Source organism: Oryx dammah, unplaced genomic scaffold (assembly GCF_014754425.2).
Source record: "Oryx dammah isolate SB20612 unplaced genomic scaffold, SCBI_Odam_1.1 HiC_scaffold_11077, whole genome shotgun sequence".
Classification (NCBI taxonomy): Eukaryota; Metazoa; Chordata; class Mammalia; order Artiodactyla; family Bovidae; genus Oryx; species Oryx dammah.
In genome coordinates this window covers 1,900,447-1,915,112 of record NW_024080471.1, presented here as the reverse complement: position 1 = coordinate 1,915,112, position 14,666 = coordinate 1,900,447, and the positions used below count along the sequence as shown (strand labels likewise).

Below are 14,666 nucleotides of genomic sequence, written 5' to 3'. Positions count from 1 at the left end.
CCATATGGGATCTTAGTTCCCCGACCAGGGATTGGGCCCATGCCCCTGCGGTAGAAGCGCAGCATTCTAACCACTGGGCCACCAGGGAAGTCCTAACCTTTTGTACTTGAGATGTTTATCACCCAGCCAGGTGCTGGGTGTTACATCTCATCCAGTGCAATTCCCCCAACCCACAGCGGGAAGTGTGGAGATGCTCATTTCTTAGATGAAGGTGCCAAGGACTTGTACAAGGCTGCCCAGGCAGGTGGCGGTGAGTAGGTGTGCCCAGGCCTGCCTGCCCCACTTCCCTGCTCCATCTGGAGACTGTCATTCCAGCTCATCATTGTGCCTGGCCAGGGCTTGACCCTCTGAGCATCAGATGAACACTGAGGCCCTCGCCCTGAGCACACAGATAAGTGCACCTTCCCATGACCTTCTGCATAAAATTTCAGGGACTGACGGGCTCCCGGAAGCTCATCCATGGATGCCAAGTTAAGCATCCCAGCTTCCTGGAAAACGGGGACAAAAATGGCCCTGAGGGCCCATCTTGCATGAGCCCCCAGGGAGCTGCTGGGAGGTGGAGGAGGGGCGCCACAGCCCCCTGCCTCTGCCAGGCTTTGCAAGGGGTGCTTTTTTGGAGGCAGCACATGGGCTTCTATTTTTTAACCTACTCAACAAAATGGAGACTATTTTTAGCTCAGCAAGCTGCAGGGCATCACAATTAGCAACTGAAAATTACACATCTTGCCAGTCTCCCCTCCGTTGACTGGAGGAGAGCGAGAGCAAGTGCTCCTGGGGGTAAACTGGGTGCCAGCCCTGGTCCCCCATCCTGGAGGACCATTCAACCAAGAGGGCAACCTTTGGCAGAGATTTCAGAATGAGTGCATACGTGGGGCTGTCTCTGGTTTCATCCCAGTTCCAGAAAAACCCAGGCTTGGTGGGAGCAGGGCAGTAGCCCCATCAGCACTCAGAAGCCACAGTTAGGGAAAGATCCATGCTGGCTGCTTGGCCCAGGGACCTCTGCTGGGAACCTTGGGGCAGCTGAGGCTGGGCCTCCTACATCTGCCAAATGGAGCCCTTCACCCTTCTAGGGCTCACTGGTTCTCTGATGTCATTCGCGCTGGAGGTGGGTAAGAGGTGGGTGCTCCACAGAGCCCTCACTCCTCGACCAACTGACCATTCACTCACTCATTCATTCATTCACAAGTGTTACCCAGGACCCGCCCACACCTTGGAGACCTACCAATGAAGGGAACTGGGTCTCTGTCCCCACTGAGCCCCTTGGGGCAGGCTGTGGCTGGGATGCACAGTGACTACACAGATAAGGATGTGATATTATGGGTTAAAAGGAGATCAGTCCTCCAGAAGAGGAAGAAGAGGAGAAGGTCAGGAGAGCAGCTGCCAGCCTGAATTCAGACACAAGTAGGCAGACAGCTCTCTCTTGGGGGCGGTTCTTCCCCTCCCCAAATCCTGGCTTTCAGATCTTCCTACCTTTGAACTCAAATGTGTCTCTTAAGCTCCTGCAACCCTAGTCTTGTCTGCCAGGACCATATACTAAAAAAACTCAGGGTCTGGCTACAAAAATGGGCTGGGGGTCCAGCAGGCTGGGAGTGACACCTGGCCAGCCCTGAGCTGGGAGCTAGCAACCTCCCCTATAAGCTGGCACCTCCAGCAGAGGCCTCACAGGTGGTACTGAGTGTGACCTGAGGCCACTACACTCGGGACAGGCTTAGGACCTGTTGGTTTCGGTGGAGTCAGAACTGGAGGACACTGGTAGGCCCCAGGGACAGTTGTTCTCCAGGGTCCCCACCGCCTTCCTAGACACAGTTATGGGGGCTGGTGCTGCCCCTCTCCTGACCCCTCCCTGGAGCCCTCTCCCCTCTGGACATACACTCCGGATAGTCACTGGGCCCCTGATGCAGACAGGGAGAAAATAGGGGGAAGCCACCTCTCCTTCTGGGCCAGCAGACCCACTTGCCTGGCCATGCTGCCCTGTCCTGGCATGTGGGGCTCTGAACTGACTCTAGGGACTTCCCTGGTGTCCAGTGGTTAGGATTCAGTGCTTTCACTGCTGGGGGCACAGTTCAATCCCTGGTCAGGGAACTAAGATCCTATAAGCCTTGCAGCATGGCCAAACTTTTTTGAAAAAAAAAATTTAAATAAAAGAACTGGCTCTACCTCCGAGGTGGCCGCTCTGCCTGGGGTGGAGAGTGGTAGGGGTGACATGCCTCTGTGCAGAGGCTTCATTAGTCCTCACCCCTGTACCCCTGTGGCCCTCCCAGCAGGGAAGCCCTCAGGAGGGCATGGCTGGCCCCAGCCTTGCAGGCAGGGTGCTGTGCAGCTCTGTGCAGCTCCCATCCTCCCAGCCTGATGGATCTTGCGGGGAATGAGGGTGAGGGGTGGCGTTTTTCACAGAAACCAAGCTTCAAGAAATCATATTCACAAATGCCAGGAAGAAGAGCCGTATTTACCTCGGTGCACCCTCTGGGCCAGCCAGGGCAGTCCCTGAGGCTGGTGGAGGGCTGTGGGCCAGACTCCAGCCAGGAGGTGGCTGCCATGGGAACGGAGCCACGCAGCACCTCGGCGCCTTCTCCACAAAGGCCCGGCCTCGGAGAGATGCCAACAATTAAAGCTTTGTTACAGATGCATGATTCATTTTTTTCTTCTCCTTCTGAATTCTTTCCTATTACCAAATCCTATTTGAATTGACTAAAGGAATCTTGCCATCTCCTCTTCACCCTCCTAAATACTGATTCTGCCGAGTCCAGGTTTCCTCCTCCTCCTTCGTTCCCTTTCTGCCCAGTCAGCTTCTTCTGGTGGCTGCTCGAGGGACAAAATGTCATTGTCCACCAATAACCATCCCATTATTGAGCCTTGAGAGGCCCAGGGAGGAGCAGGTAGGATTTCAGAGAATCCTTGCCCTTTTCCTGGAGGGCGGGCTGCTGGCATGCCAACCTCCCACTCAGGGGCCCCAGGGCAGAAGGATAGTGCCCAGGGCCTCCCCATCCCGCCTCTGGCCTCAGATTCCACAAGGGTCACGGTGCACTGCTGCACGTGGGCAGGTGACTCTCAGATTCCTGGAGGCTGAGCTGGACACAGCCTCAGACAGAAGGGGGAGGAAGATGAGATAGACTCGGAGGCACTCCTGTTCTCAAAGCGCCACTGAGGAAGGCATTGTGCAGCCCCTCACCTCCACTGAAATCCCACCTCTGGGATCTCCTTCCTGTACAGGACATTCACTTAAGACTGGTGCTTAGTATGTGAAGCAAAATCTGGGGCAAAAAAAAAAAGTCTGCAAAAATCTGCCTCCTGTCAGGACCCCAGGTTCCAGAAGGTGACATCTGACCAAGGCTCCCCCGGTACTCCACACAGGAAGGACCCCAAGGAGCAGCATGGGCATGGCTGTGAGCCAGCAGGACAACAGGGAACTGGGTCAGAGCTGAGGGTCCTTGAGAGACAGGGAGGCTGGGCCCCTAGGGCTGGAGGGGCTGGAGAGAGAAGCCACACTCAGGCCTGAGTAGACAGTGGCCTCTATTCCACCCTGTAGGCTGTCTGGGAGTGTGGGGAGGGGGGAGAACGTACAGTTCTTTCATTTTTAAATGACATCTAATTAGGCTGAGCAACGATTTTCCTTTGTGTTTAAAAACAAATAAAAATCCATTTCCTTCGCCTGAATTGTCATCCTCCTGGCAGACACCCAGAGTGGCACCCCTGGGATCCTGCCGCTCTGCAGGGGCTGGAGGTTTGTGTGTGCCAGCCTCAGGGTGGAGGGCAGCAGGCACCCAGCTCCCTACTGGGCCTGGACAGCACAGCCTGTCCAGTGGCCACGGCCTCTCAGAAACGACCTGGACACACGTCCTGACCCTCAAACAGAAACATCTCCCGCTCCCTATGCACACAAGCAGCTTTCCTGCCCCGTGCCTGACCTGCGCCCCCTGGTGTCTAGAACTGGCCGGCCCCCAGGAGCACCAGCAGCAGAGCTGTCTCCACTCCTCCCCAGGGCACTCTACTTTCCCACTCGCCGCTCTGCATACATGGCTGGCACAGCAGCTGTCATCCCATTTTCCAGACAGGGAACAAAGCCCCAAGGGCTTAAGTCATTAGCCCCAGGCCTTACAGCTCCAAAGTGGTGAACCCCGGTGAGTGTGACCACCATGGTCTGCTATGAAACCCAGGATTCAGCACAGGCTCCAGAGAAGGAAGGACAGGTACAAGGTGAAGGCAGGTGGAGGGAGACTTCCAGGGTCCCTGAGAGATGGACAAGGCCTGGCCCAGAGCCACCTGCTTGCAGCGTGCATGGAGGGGCCAGTGAGTGCAGCATTGTGGGGTGCCAGGGCAGGATCCGAGGGCCATGTGCACCCGAGGAGCCCCGTGCTGGGCGGCCAGATCCAGGCCTGACCTGAAACAGCCGGCGGTGTCCCTGCCAATGACACTCACAGGAGGTTTCCACCTACTGGGCCATCCTACACATCCCCACAGTGGCCCCCGAGGCATTACTGACCACTGCTGGGATGAGGTGCAGCCCGGGAGGCCAAGGACAGCCTGAGGTCACACAGTCTGGCCAAGCAGAGCCAGGAACAGCCCGCTGCTTCAGCCTGCAGGCGGGTTCTTTCTGCCAAGGGTTGAAAGTGAAAGGCACACTGCCGAGAACATGCTTGCCCCACTGTGCCCAGGAAATGGGCCCGGCGCCCAAGCACAGTGCATAGGGTTCTTCGTGGACCAGAAACAGGCAGGACAACTAGAACTTTCTACAATTCCTGACACGCGACTCAGACCCAAAGAGATGCGTGGTAGAAAGGAATGAAAATACTGCAGGGCATTCTCTGAGGACGTGGGGATGGAAGCATAAAGAGAAAAATATGTGAAACATTATGCCCTAAAAACAGCAAGGTATGTCCTTCTGTCCAAAAGTACTCACCCACTTGCTCACACATCAAACGACCAATGAAACCCTGATGGAGTTCCTAAATGGAAACGTGCAGGCGACAGAATGATATGTCTGGATATTAATAAACGATAAACCAAAAAAAAAATTTCACCCATTTAATAAAAAGCTTCCCTAAGTCATGTTTGTGTTCAAGTAGCAATCAAAACTCCAATTATAGACACACCAGAAAAATAACCCTTAGAAGAAATCCCGTGAAATTCTATATGGCCAAAGCTGTACTCAGAGAAAAATTCATAGATTTCAATATATGGAAATCTGGAGACAGAAGCCACACTCAGGGGAAGCCACAGGGGTGGGGAATGAAAACAAATTAAGCACTTGATTCAAAAAGCTAAAGAAAGAGCTTCTGAACAAAACAGACATTCAGCAGAGCAAACTGGAGGAAGGAATTACTAAATGAGAAATAAGTGGATTTAAGGAAAGGAAGACAGTAGGACTTGCTGTACACTCAAGAGCTGGTTTTCTTTTGAAAGTGAAAATTTTAAAGATAAACCTTTGGCAATTTTCATCAACAAAAGGATGGAAGAAAGGAAGGAAGCTAGCAGAAAGGGAGAGAGGGAAGCAAAGAATGAAGAGAGTAAGAAATGCAAAGACAGAAGGATGAAAAAGAGAAGCTAATGTGGAGAAAAAACCTTAAAAGGACAGATGATATAAATCCGTGCTAAAAGGCCTGAAAGCATTTTGAACTGGGATATTACCCAGAAAATATAAATAACCAAAATAGGCTAAAAATATTTAGAACCCAAAAGGACCAATAACCATAGTACAAATTAAGTAACTTCACAGCCAACTAAAACCTCAGGGAAAAATAAAAGCAAGCCCCGGCTGAGCCAGTTTCCAAAATGAATTATTTCAAGCCTTGGAGAGTCCGATAATTTTATATATTTAAACTATTTCAACTACACAATTCATATTGAAAACCTTTCCTATTCATTTTATGAAGCTAACATAACCATGATTTATAAATGTGACAAATATCTACCCTAATAGAAAAGTACGAATAAATTCTCACCTATGAATATAGATGAAAAATACCCCAAGCAACATATCAGCTGAATGAACTCAGCAGCATTTCAGAGCACAATTGAGCCTGACCCTGTGGGATTTATTCCAGGAACAGGATGATTTAGCTCAGAAAAGCTAATAAGTCAACACATTAATAGGTCCAAGGAGGAAAGGAATTTGATGATTTTGCCAGATATAGGAAAGCCTCGGATGAATATCCATTCTTGTTGTACACTCTTGGCACTTAACATGGGAATTAAGTGTACCTCATGATGAAGAATATCTGTTTGAAATTTAGGGTCAATTTCAGACTTCACAGCAAAACATCAGAGATCAAGCCAAGGACAACTGCTATAATTGAAAGCTGCTGTGTACCTTTTAGAAAACACAGTAAGAGCAGAAAGTTTTTAAAAGATACATTAGAAATGAATTAAATCATTCTTGGTTTTCCAGGGAGCCCAACTGAAAATCTGTTCAAACTAATAAGAGAGTTTAATTATCAATTACCTAACACACATTTTTTTTTGTTTAAAGATCAATATTTTACCTATCAACCTCCTCGGGGGACATCCCGACTCAGTCCATGTGGAATGTGTGTTTTCACTCCAGTGGTGAAAGAGAAGAGGGTAGGACTCTGCGTGTGTGCATGCCCCAGGGTTTCCCAGCTCTTCACTGGCCAGGGACACATTCCCAGTGGGCCCACTCTGCCACCCACATCAGCCACCCGATTCACAGCCCCCTTTCCTGGCCACATACCCCTGACAGCCCCCCATGCTGCCCTCTCGGCTGGGCTCTCCTGGGAACTCGCTTCCCTCTCCTAAGGATGCTGCACAGACGCCTGGTGTGTGCAGGGGGTCCAGGCTCTGGGATCAGCCAGCCCCAGGATGAACGTCTGGTCTGCTCACGGTGCTGCCTTACATCGTGGCGCCTCAGCCTCCTCTTGTGTCCCTGGCTCAGCAACCTTGTGAGGGTTAGAGGGGACCGGAGAGCTGGCTCCCAGGGCCTCTGACTCACACTTGCCATGGACAAGGGGCGGCTCGTGCGGCAGCCACACTGACCTTTGGGAAATGCCGTGGGCTTGGCCCCAGCCAGGCAGGCGTGGGTGAGCAGGACAGTGAGGGTGGGGTGGTTCCACTGGAGGCTGAGACACAGGGCAGTGGGTTTGCCAGAGAAACCCCATGGCCCACCAACCGCCCTGAGGCCACAGGGCCAGAGCCCTTGGGGGCAGGAGGGCTCCAGCAGGGAAGAAGTGGAGAACCCCAGTAGAGGCCATCATCCACATGCTCTCACCTGACCCGTCACCTAGGACTCTCCATTCTGTCTGCCTCCAGGCTCCCCTTGTCCTGGAACCCACAGGGCTCCAGCCAGCCCAGAAGCTGGGAGAGTGGACATCATGGTCAAGGGGCCAGCTCTGACCCCTGGCTGAACTCAGGCCAGCCGCAGCCCCTGTGGGCCTCAGCCTCCCCATGTGTAAAACAAGGAAGCAGAACTGGGCAGTCTCCACGGGCCGCTCCAGCCCTTGTGTCTGCTTCTTCCTTCCCTCACTTATTTAGTTGACAAACATCCCTGAGGCCCTGTGACCTGTGCCACACACCTGGGCCTGGAGGAGCCCACAGAGCACCCTGTCGCCCAGCAGAGGCAGCAGTAACGCCCCCGCAGCGTGAGAGAGAGACGCGGGATCAGGTGTCTGTGCTGGGTGCTGAGGGGGCACGGGGTGGGGTGGAGGGTATAACTCTGTAGGGAGACGTCAGGGAGGGCTTGAGGTGGGCTTCCAAGGAAACTCCACACCAGGGAGTTTCCAGTGGGTCAGGAGAAGGAACAACACGGAGACATAGCAGGTCTCACACCAGAGCCCTGAGAGACCAGCCCTTTTCTGCTCACTTACTTGCAACTCCCCAGAGGGAGACTCCCAAGGAGCCCAGAGGTGTGGAGGGTGCAGGTGGCTTCCACAGGTACCTCAGCTCCATCTCCGTGGCCAAACCCTACTCACGCCAAACCCGATACCCCACGCGGCTGTCCTGGACGGCCCAGCCTGTGCAGACCCTGCACCACTGTGGGCCCTGTCTCGGTGGCTATGCGACTGTTCCCAGTGCTCCAGCACCTCAGAAGGCAGCCAGGTCGACACAGGATGCTGTGGCTCCCTCCATTCCCCTTGCCTCCCCTGGTGGAGCTCACACGAGGCTCCCCCAACCCCAGCGGCAGGCAGGCCCAGCAAGACGGGGGCGTGGCGCCTGGGCGGGCTGTCCTGAACCGGCAGGTGCAAGTGTAGGCAGCATGGCCAAGAGGCGGCAAGAGCCCGCAGGATGGAGCAAGCTGCGGCTCCGCACCAGCTCCCGGGCCAGACCCTCCCTGAACTCCATACTGCCCGCGAGTGCCAGGTGACATTGCCCCAGGGGGTGTCAAACTGCACTCCCTCCTCCCCGCCCCCACCTGCTCCACCTGCATCCTTCCCCACCACTCCTTCCTGAAGTTGCTGCCTCTTCTCCATCTGCACCCCATTTCCACCATCAACAGGGCCTCTCGCTTTACCTTCAGAGTGTGATCAAATCGGGCCTTCTCTCCTCCTCCACGCCCTCAGCTGAGCCCCTGAGCCCCTTGTGCTGGACAAACTATCCTCTCACCCTCACCAGCCCTACCCCTGACACTGGCTTCCAGTCTGGTGCCGGAACACAAGGGCAGCTTCCACTTCCAAGCTTGGCCTGACATCCTGGCAGGCACTCCTGCTCCCCTTGCCACTATCTCCCTGCCTCTCGTCCAGCAGGTCCTCAGGTGAAAGGCTCCCTGGACTGCCCTACCCAAGGCAGCCCCACACTGGTGGTCAATGTGCTGGGTACCAAACACGCTGGACATGTCGCCAGGCTGAGCAGAACTGTCACTGCTGGTCCTAGTGAGATTGAGTGGGGCCATGTGACTCATCTGGCTCAAGAACGGTGAGTGGAAGTGACGTGTGGCACTGTGAAGTGGGGCACTGAAATGTCAGTGCAAGGGCCTCACTCCCCCTCTGCCATGGGACCTGTCAGCCCAGGTCCTTGAGAGAGGAAGGCTCGGGGTGGGGCCCTGTCAACCCCTCACGGACAAGCCAATAAGTGGAAATGACACTGTTGTTATCAGCCCCTGGCTTTGGGGGTGGTTCGGCTACTGCTGATAATCTAAATTATCCTGCCTGATGTACCCTTGATATTTTCTATTCGTTTACTTTTTCTCTTTTAACACTTCTCACCATGTAACATTCCGTATCTCATTTATTGATTGTGGTTTTTCCTCCCCCTCTCTTGCTAGAAGGTGAGCCATGAGGACAGGAGCTGTGGCTTGTATCTGGTTCCCTGCCGAATCCACAGTGCCTGCACATAGCAGGGGCTCGATAAACGAGTAATGACTACATGAAAGAACGAATGAGTCCTGCTTCTTGGGCACAGCCAGGCCTGATTAGCCCAGTTGCAGCCCCCTTCTTGGCCCCTGAGGTTTTGGGTCTACTCTGATGAGCTCCAGGCTGAGACAGCTTAAAGGGCAGCACCTGAATCACATCACCTGATCATCTCAAAGGAAGAACTGTGATAAACAGCCATGGAAATGTAACACTGCCTCATGCTCAGGATTAATTCCATGACAGGTTCTCAGCTTCCTTCCTATAGAAAAGAAGCTGCCCCTCATCGTGGGGCCCACATCCCTCAAAGCCCTAGCCTGAGGCTCACTGCCCTTAAATACACAGGTGTCTGTGTCCTGCCCCACTCCGTGCTTCTCCCTCTCTCACGCACACATCCCATATTTAAACATCCCACGGTTTTCACATAATCTCACTCTCACCCACACATCACACATACACACGTACACACCTCCCACATGCCCACCTCGTTACAGTCCCCCTGTCTCCTCCAGGGCAAACAGGTGGTTCTGTGCCCCTCAAGTCGGGAAGAGGATGCACTGTGGTCTTGTCTCTTACACGCCTGACTGTGCCAGTCCTAGCCCGCCGGCCCTGCTGCTGGGCTGCTGTCACCTGCCTCCGCAGCGCTATCCGCCCCACAGGGGTCCGTACCAGCTGTGGAGGTGCCGCTCAGCCTTAGACTAACACTGGCCTCCGCAAGCAGGGCCAGGCAAGGCAGTGGCAGCCTCGGCTGCCTATCTGTTCTGAGCCCTGGGCACAGCCCACCTGGCAGCAGTTGCCCGCGGGGACCCACAGAGGGAGCGGTTCCCAAGGGCAAGCTTCTTCCAGGCCTGGCCGAAGATGTCCTCCGGGTGGCCACACTCCTTGCCGGGAGGTCAGCCCTGCTGCCGCAGCTCGGCGGCGCAGGAATTCCTAGCCCCGCGGTCCTCCTGCAATCAAGGGGTTGCCCTGCGAGCGCGTCCGCGTCACCGCCTCCGCCACCCGCCGCCCCGCACCTGCCATGCGCCGCAGCCCTACCTGGGGCTCCAGAAACATCCTGGCTACCTGCTGCCAGCGCTGTCCCCCGGCGCCCCGGGCGTCTCGGGTGCGGCTGCCTCTCTGCCCGCGCGCCCTGGCGGCTCCAAACCCCGGCCCTGCCCGCGGACTTCCCCACGCCCGCCTCCTCCCGCGGGGCGGGGCCGGGCCAGGGGCGGGGCCGAGGGGCGGCGGGCGCCCGGGGAGGGGCAGGGCCGGAAGGCAAGGAGTCTGGGTGGGGCCGAGGTAGGGGGCCCGGGGTAGCAGGGGACTTGGGTGGGGCCGAGCGGACCACGTGGCAGGGGCAGGCGCCCGGCCCGGGTCCGAATGGGGCGTGGCGCAGGGGGCGTGGCAAGGGCGGAGGGGCGTGGCAAGGGCGGGGCGGGGCGCTGCTGGAGGGCCCTGGGGAAGGTGCAGGGGTTGGGGCGCCGGGACAGGCGCAGCGGGGGCCGGGCTCACAGGCCCGGCGCGGGGTTTGGGGGCGCCAGGAGTGCAGGGGGAGCGGGTCGTGGCGTCACTACAGAGGCCACAGCAGGGTGTCGGCGCTGGGCGCTCCGGACGGGCTCTGCCACTAGGCGAAGGGGCGCCGTGCTGGTAGGCGCTTCGCGCGGGGTGGGAACGGTCGTGTCGGTGAGATCCAGCTCACGGAGAGCCCCCTGCGCCCCCGTATCCTCCCTCGAGCCTCTCTTCGCCCTCCCCAGCCTCACCTCATCTTAGATGTCCACTACAGAGCTACGGCAGGTGCTTGGCCAGCGCCTGGCTTGAATGCCTCCCCTCACGGGGTTCTCACTCCACACAGCTCTGGCCTCGAGCGTCCCACGGAAGTCTGTCCTGTTTCCTTGAGTGAACACAGGGGACACAGCAGCTGCTTTTGTGGGAGGACTAATCTAAGACACGGGATGGGGCGGACCTGGCACACGGCACAGCCACGCGTCATTCCGCCCTCAGGAGCCCCAGCGCTGAGAAGGAATCCTGTCAGGCAACCGATCGCCCCTCCACCGGGTTCCTGCGTTGCCCTCAACCCAGGCCCTGAGAATCTGAAAGGGAAAGGTGGACTGAGGGAAGACTGTCCTCTCTGGGAGGTCTAGAACCAGAGCGCCCAGAGGCTGAGTTGGGAATGGGAACAGGGCAGAATCTGGGAGAGCTCATGAGCAAGCCTGGGGCTGGGATGGGAAGAGGTGACCCTGTCAGTATTCAGGTAGGTCCCCTGGAAGCCTGCCTTCGACAGCCCCACACCTCACCCCCCAGCAGCCTTGTGAGACAGCCATCTCTCCCCTCAGCTACTCCCTCTCCTTTGCCTGTTCTGTCACCAGTAGCAAGACTGGCCCTCAGGCTGAGTCCTGGAAGATAGCTATTTCTGTCCTGAGGAATGAGGGGCTGTGCTGAGTCCCTCCTCCAAGAGGATACAGCAGTTTGGAAACCACTCCACTTTCTCTTCTAGCACTGGAACCCAGATCTCACCGCTCCAGCCCCTGCACCATTAGCTACAGTCTTGTACAGCTCCTGGGGTGGGTAGTTAGGTAGAAGGGGGCAACATCAGCAGAAATGGCCAGGGCTGCAGATACATCAGCTCCCCCCGCCCCAACACACACACAAGCTTTCACACTATCCTCCCCCCTGCTGCTTCTGCATCTCCTTTCACGCCAGTCAGAGGATGCAGAGCTCACAGTGGCCTCCACAGAGAACTCATGGCACCAGGACCAGCCTGGATCCTTGGTCCTGAGCCTGCCGGGCCACCCTGCCCCTTCAGAAAACTCCATGGTGCCAAGAGGGGTGAAGGGTTTTGCCCTGAGGGAATCTTCCAGGCACCCTCCCCCCAACAGTCCTCGGCTCTATCCCACAGCCCTGCAGGACAGTTAGACCCTCAGGTGGCCACAGTATAGTTCCAGAAAGTCCACGTGGGCAGTTAACACCCCTGCTGCCACCTGCATTCAGAGCAAGCCTTCCCCTCTGCCTCTCTAGGTGTTGTGGTCCAGAGGAGGTGGCTGAGCCCATGTACAGCCCCACTGTGCCTTTCTATACATGCTCACTCACAGGTTTCACCAGCATCCCTTGATAAGGTGGATGCTTTCCCAGGAGGAAGGAGCGCCCGCTGCCCATTGTCCCTGCCATGGGAATGTCCTCACATACATGGATGGTGCTCTCTCTCCTCGGCTCACAGGTGTGACCTCAGCATTCATGTGTGCACAAGGACCACAGCCACATCCTTCCTGGTTCCCATGGAGGCAGGGAGATGGGCCTGCCAGGGCTGACCCCTGCCAGGCTGTTCCCCTGCTTGAAGCTGTGGGTGGGGCTGGGCTCAGGGAGCAGGATGCTACAGGGGGAGCTTGAGGGGACCAATACGGGAACCCAGTAACCGAAAAGGAACCAGGTGTGGTGCGGCCAGCAGACATGTGCTGGGGACTTCTGGGAAGATGAGGCAGCCCAGATGATGTGGGCTGGCCATGAGGCCAGGAACAGGGCATCTATCCCATGACCATGAGAGGACGCTCTGAGCAAAGAGCAGCAAAGCCTGATTCCGGGATGACAGTGACCCTGGACATCCTCACGAGTACAGACACCTGGGACCAGCGAGAAACTGGGACAGGAGGCTGGACTCAGGGCTACAGGCTCCTAATTAATGTCCCTGCTTCCACCCATCCTGCCTTGACACAGTAGCTCGATTGGCCCTGTTAAAACCTATGTTGGGTCCTGCCCATCCACTGCCCAGAACCCTCAGTGAAATGAACGCCAGGGTCTAGTGGCCACGTGGGTGCTCCGACAGGAAACCTCCCACCTTCCACTCGCCCCCGCCCCCTGCTCGCCCTCCCTCTGCGTGCAGCGTTCTTCCTCTTGAGTCTTTACTGAGGTGTCACCTTCTTGGTGACATATTTACAGTGTTAACCTCCACTCCCACACTTCCTCTCCCCCTGAACTTTCCTTCTGAAGGCCACTTCAGTCTGACATATTCCTTCTACTTCCTTGTCAGTGTCTCCTCTAGGGAGAACTGAGCTCTGTGAGTGCAAGGCCTTGGTCTGTTCACTGCTGTGCCCCAGGGACCGGGACATGTTTGCATATGGGGGCACTTGGCACCTCTCTGTTGAGTGAACACGTGTGTGTATGTATGCCTGTGAATACATGTGCAGAGCTAGACATAGGTGTATACATCCAGTTCAGGCTTCATGTCCAGAATATATAAAGAACTCACATAAATCAAAAAGTCTGAAGACCCAACTTTTTAAAAATAGGCAAAAGACTTGAAGAAGGATATCAAAAAAGATGCTAAACATAAGAAAAAGCACTCAATTTCATTAGTCATCAGGGGAAGGAAAATTCACACCACCGTGTGATACTGCTGTACGCCCACCAGGGTGGCTAAAATGGAAAGGCAGAAAATTCCAGGTGCTGACATGGATGTGGCACGAGAGAAACTCCCATCATTGGTGGTGAGAGCTGAACTGGTAAAGCCACGTGGGAAGACGGACCAATAGTGCCTCAGAAAGCCAAGTATACACAGACTGCAGAACTCCTCGCTGGGTGTAGAACCACCAGAAATGCTTACATACTCACACGCGAAGACCCATCCACTGGTGTTTAGAGCACCACTGTCCACAATGGTTCTATACTGGGAACCAGCTGGCTGCCTTCCACAGCGAGGAGGTAGAATTACTCTGGGAGCTCCACCATCAACACCAGGATCAGTCCACAGTGGTTCTATACTGGGCACCAGCTGGCTGTCCTCCACAGAGAGGAGGTAGAATCACTCTGGGAGCACCACGATCAACAAGAGTGGACACACCAGGATCAGTCTTACCAGCATCACGTGGAGCAGAAGAAACCAGACATGAAAGAACATCTAATCAGGAGCCAAGAGGTCTGCTGGGGCTGGGTACTGATCACCCATGTATTCACCCCAAGAAAAGTCTGAGCTGCATCATTTATGATCATGCACTTTGCTATATGTACATTACACTTCAGAACAATTTATGTTTAGAAAAAAGTTGAGAGAGAGACAAAAGAAGAAGAAATAACATGCCAGTCAGGGCAAAGCTGTCTGAGCCCCAAGACCCTTCCAAGTGTGTTGTGAGCCGCAGTTCAGAGAAGCCGAACTGGGGAAGGGAGCAATTTAAGGTGGTCTCTGCCTCCCTCTTCATTCTCTCCAAAACCAAAGGCCTCTCTGGGTAAAAACTTCCTTCCTTTAAAAAGGTACAGCCTGCAAGGTTTCAGTTGTGGAAGATGGAAGGGGGCCTCATCTTGGGTGACTGCCACTGCAGAACAGAGGGAGCAGAGCCCCAGGTGCTGGGGTGTGGACCAGCATCACGACAAAGACCCGGTGGAGGCTAAGTCCTCGGAAGCTAG

The 14,666-nt window shown here is 55.5% G+C and overlaps 1 protein-coding gene across 3 annotated transcripts in view; it reads right to left on the bottom strand.

Moving 5' to 3' along the window:
* The window catches only part of LOC120860457 (ras-GEF domain-containing family member 1A), a 39,283-nt gene extending 28,149 nt beyond the window's left edge, over positions 1 to 11,134 (bottom strand). For 2 of the 3 annotated variants that reach the window (XM_040236268.1, XM_040236270.1), the window contains exon 1: positions 10,332 to 10,399. In XM_040236268.1, coding sequence (XP_040092202.1) covers positions 10,332 to 10,349 — 18 coding nt within the window. In that variant the 5' untranslated portion in view covers positions 10,350 to 10,399. Of the gene's footprint in view, positions 1 to 10,331; positions 10,400 to 11,035 lie in introns of those variants that run through there. The other variant, XM_040236269.1, reaches the window with a different exon arrangement.
* Between the last annotated feature and the right edge of the window lie 3,532 nt (positions 11,135 to 14,666).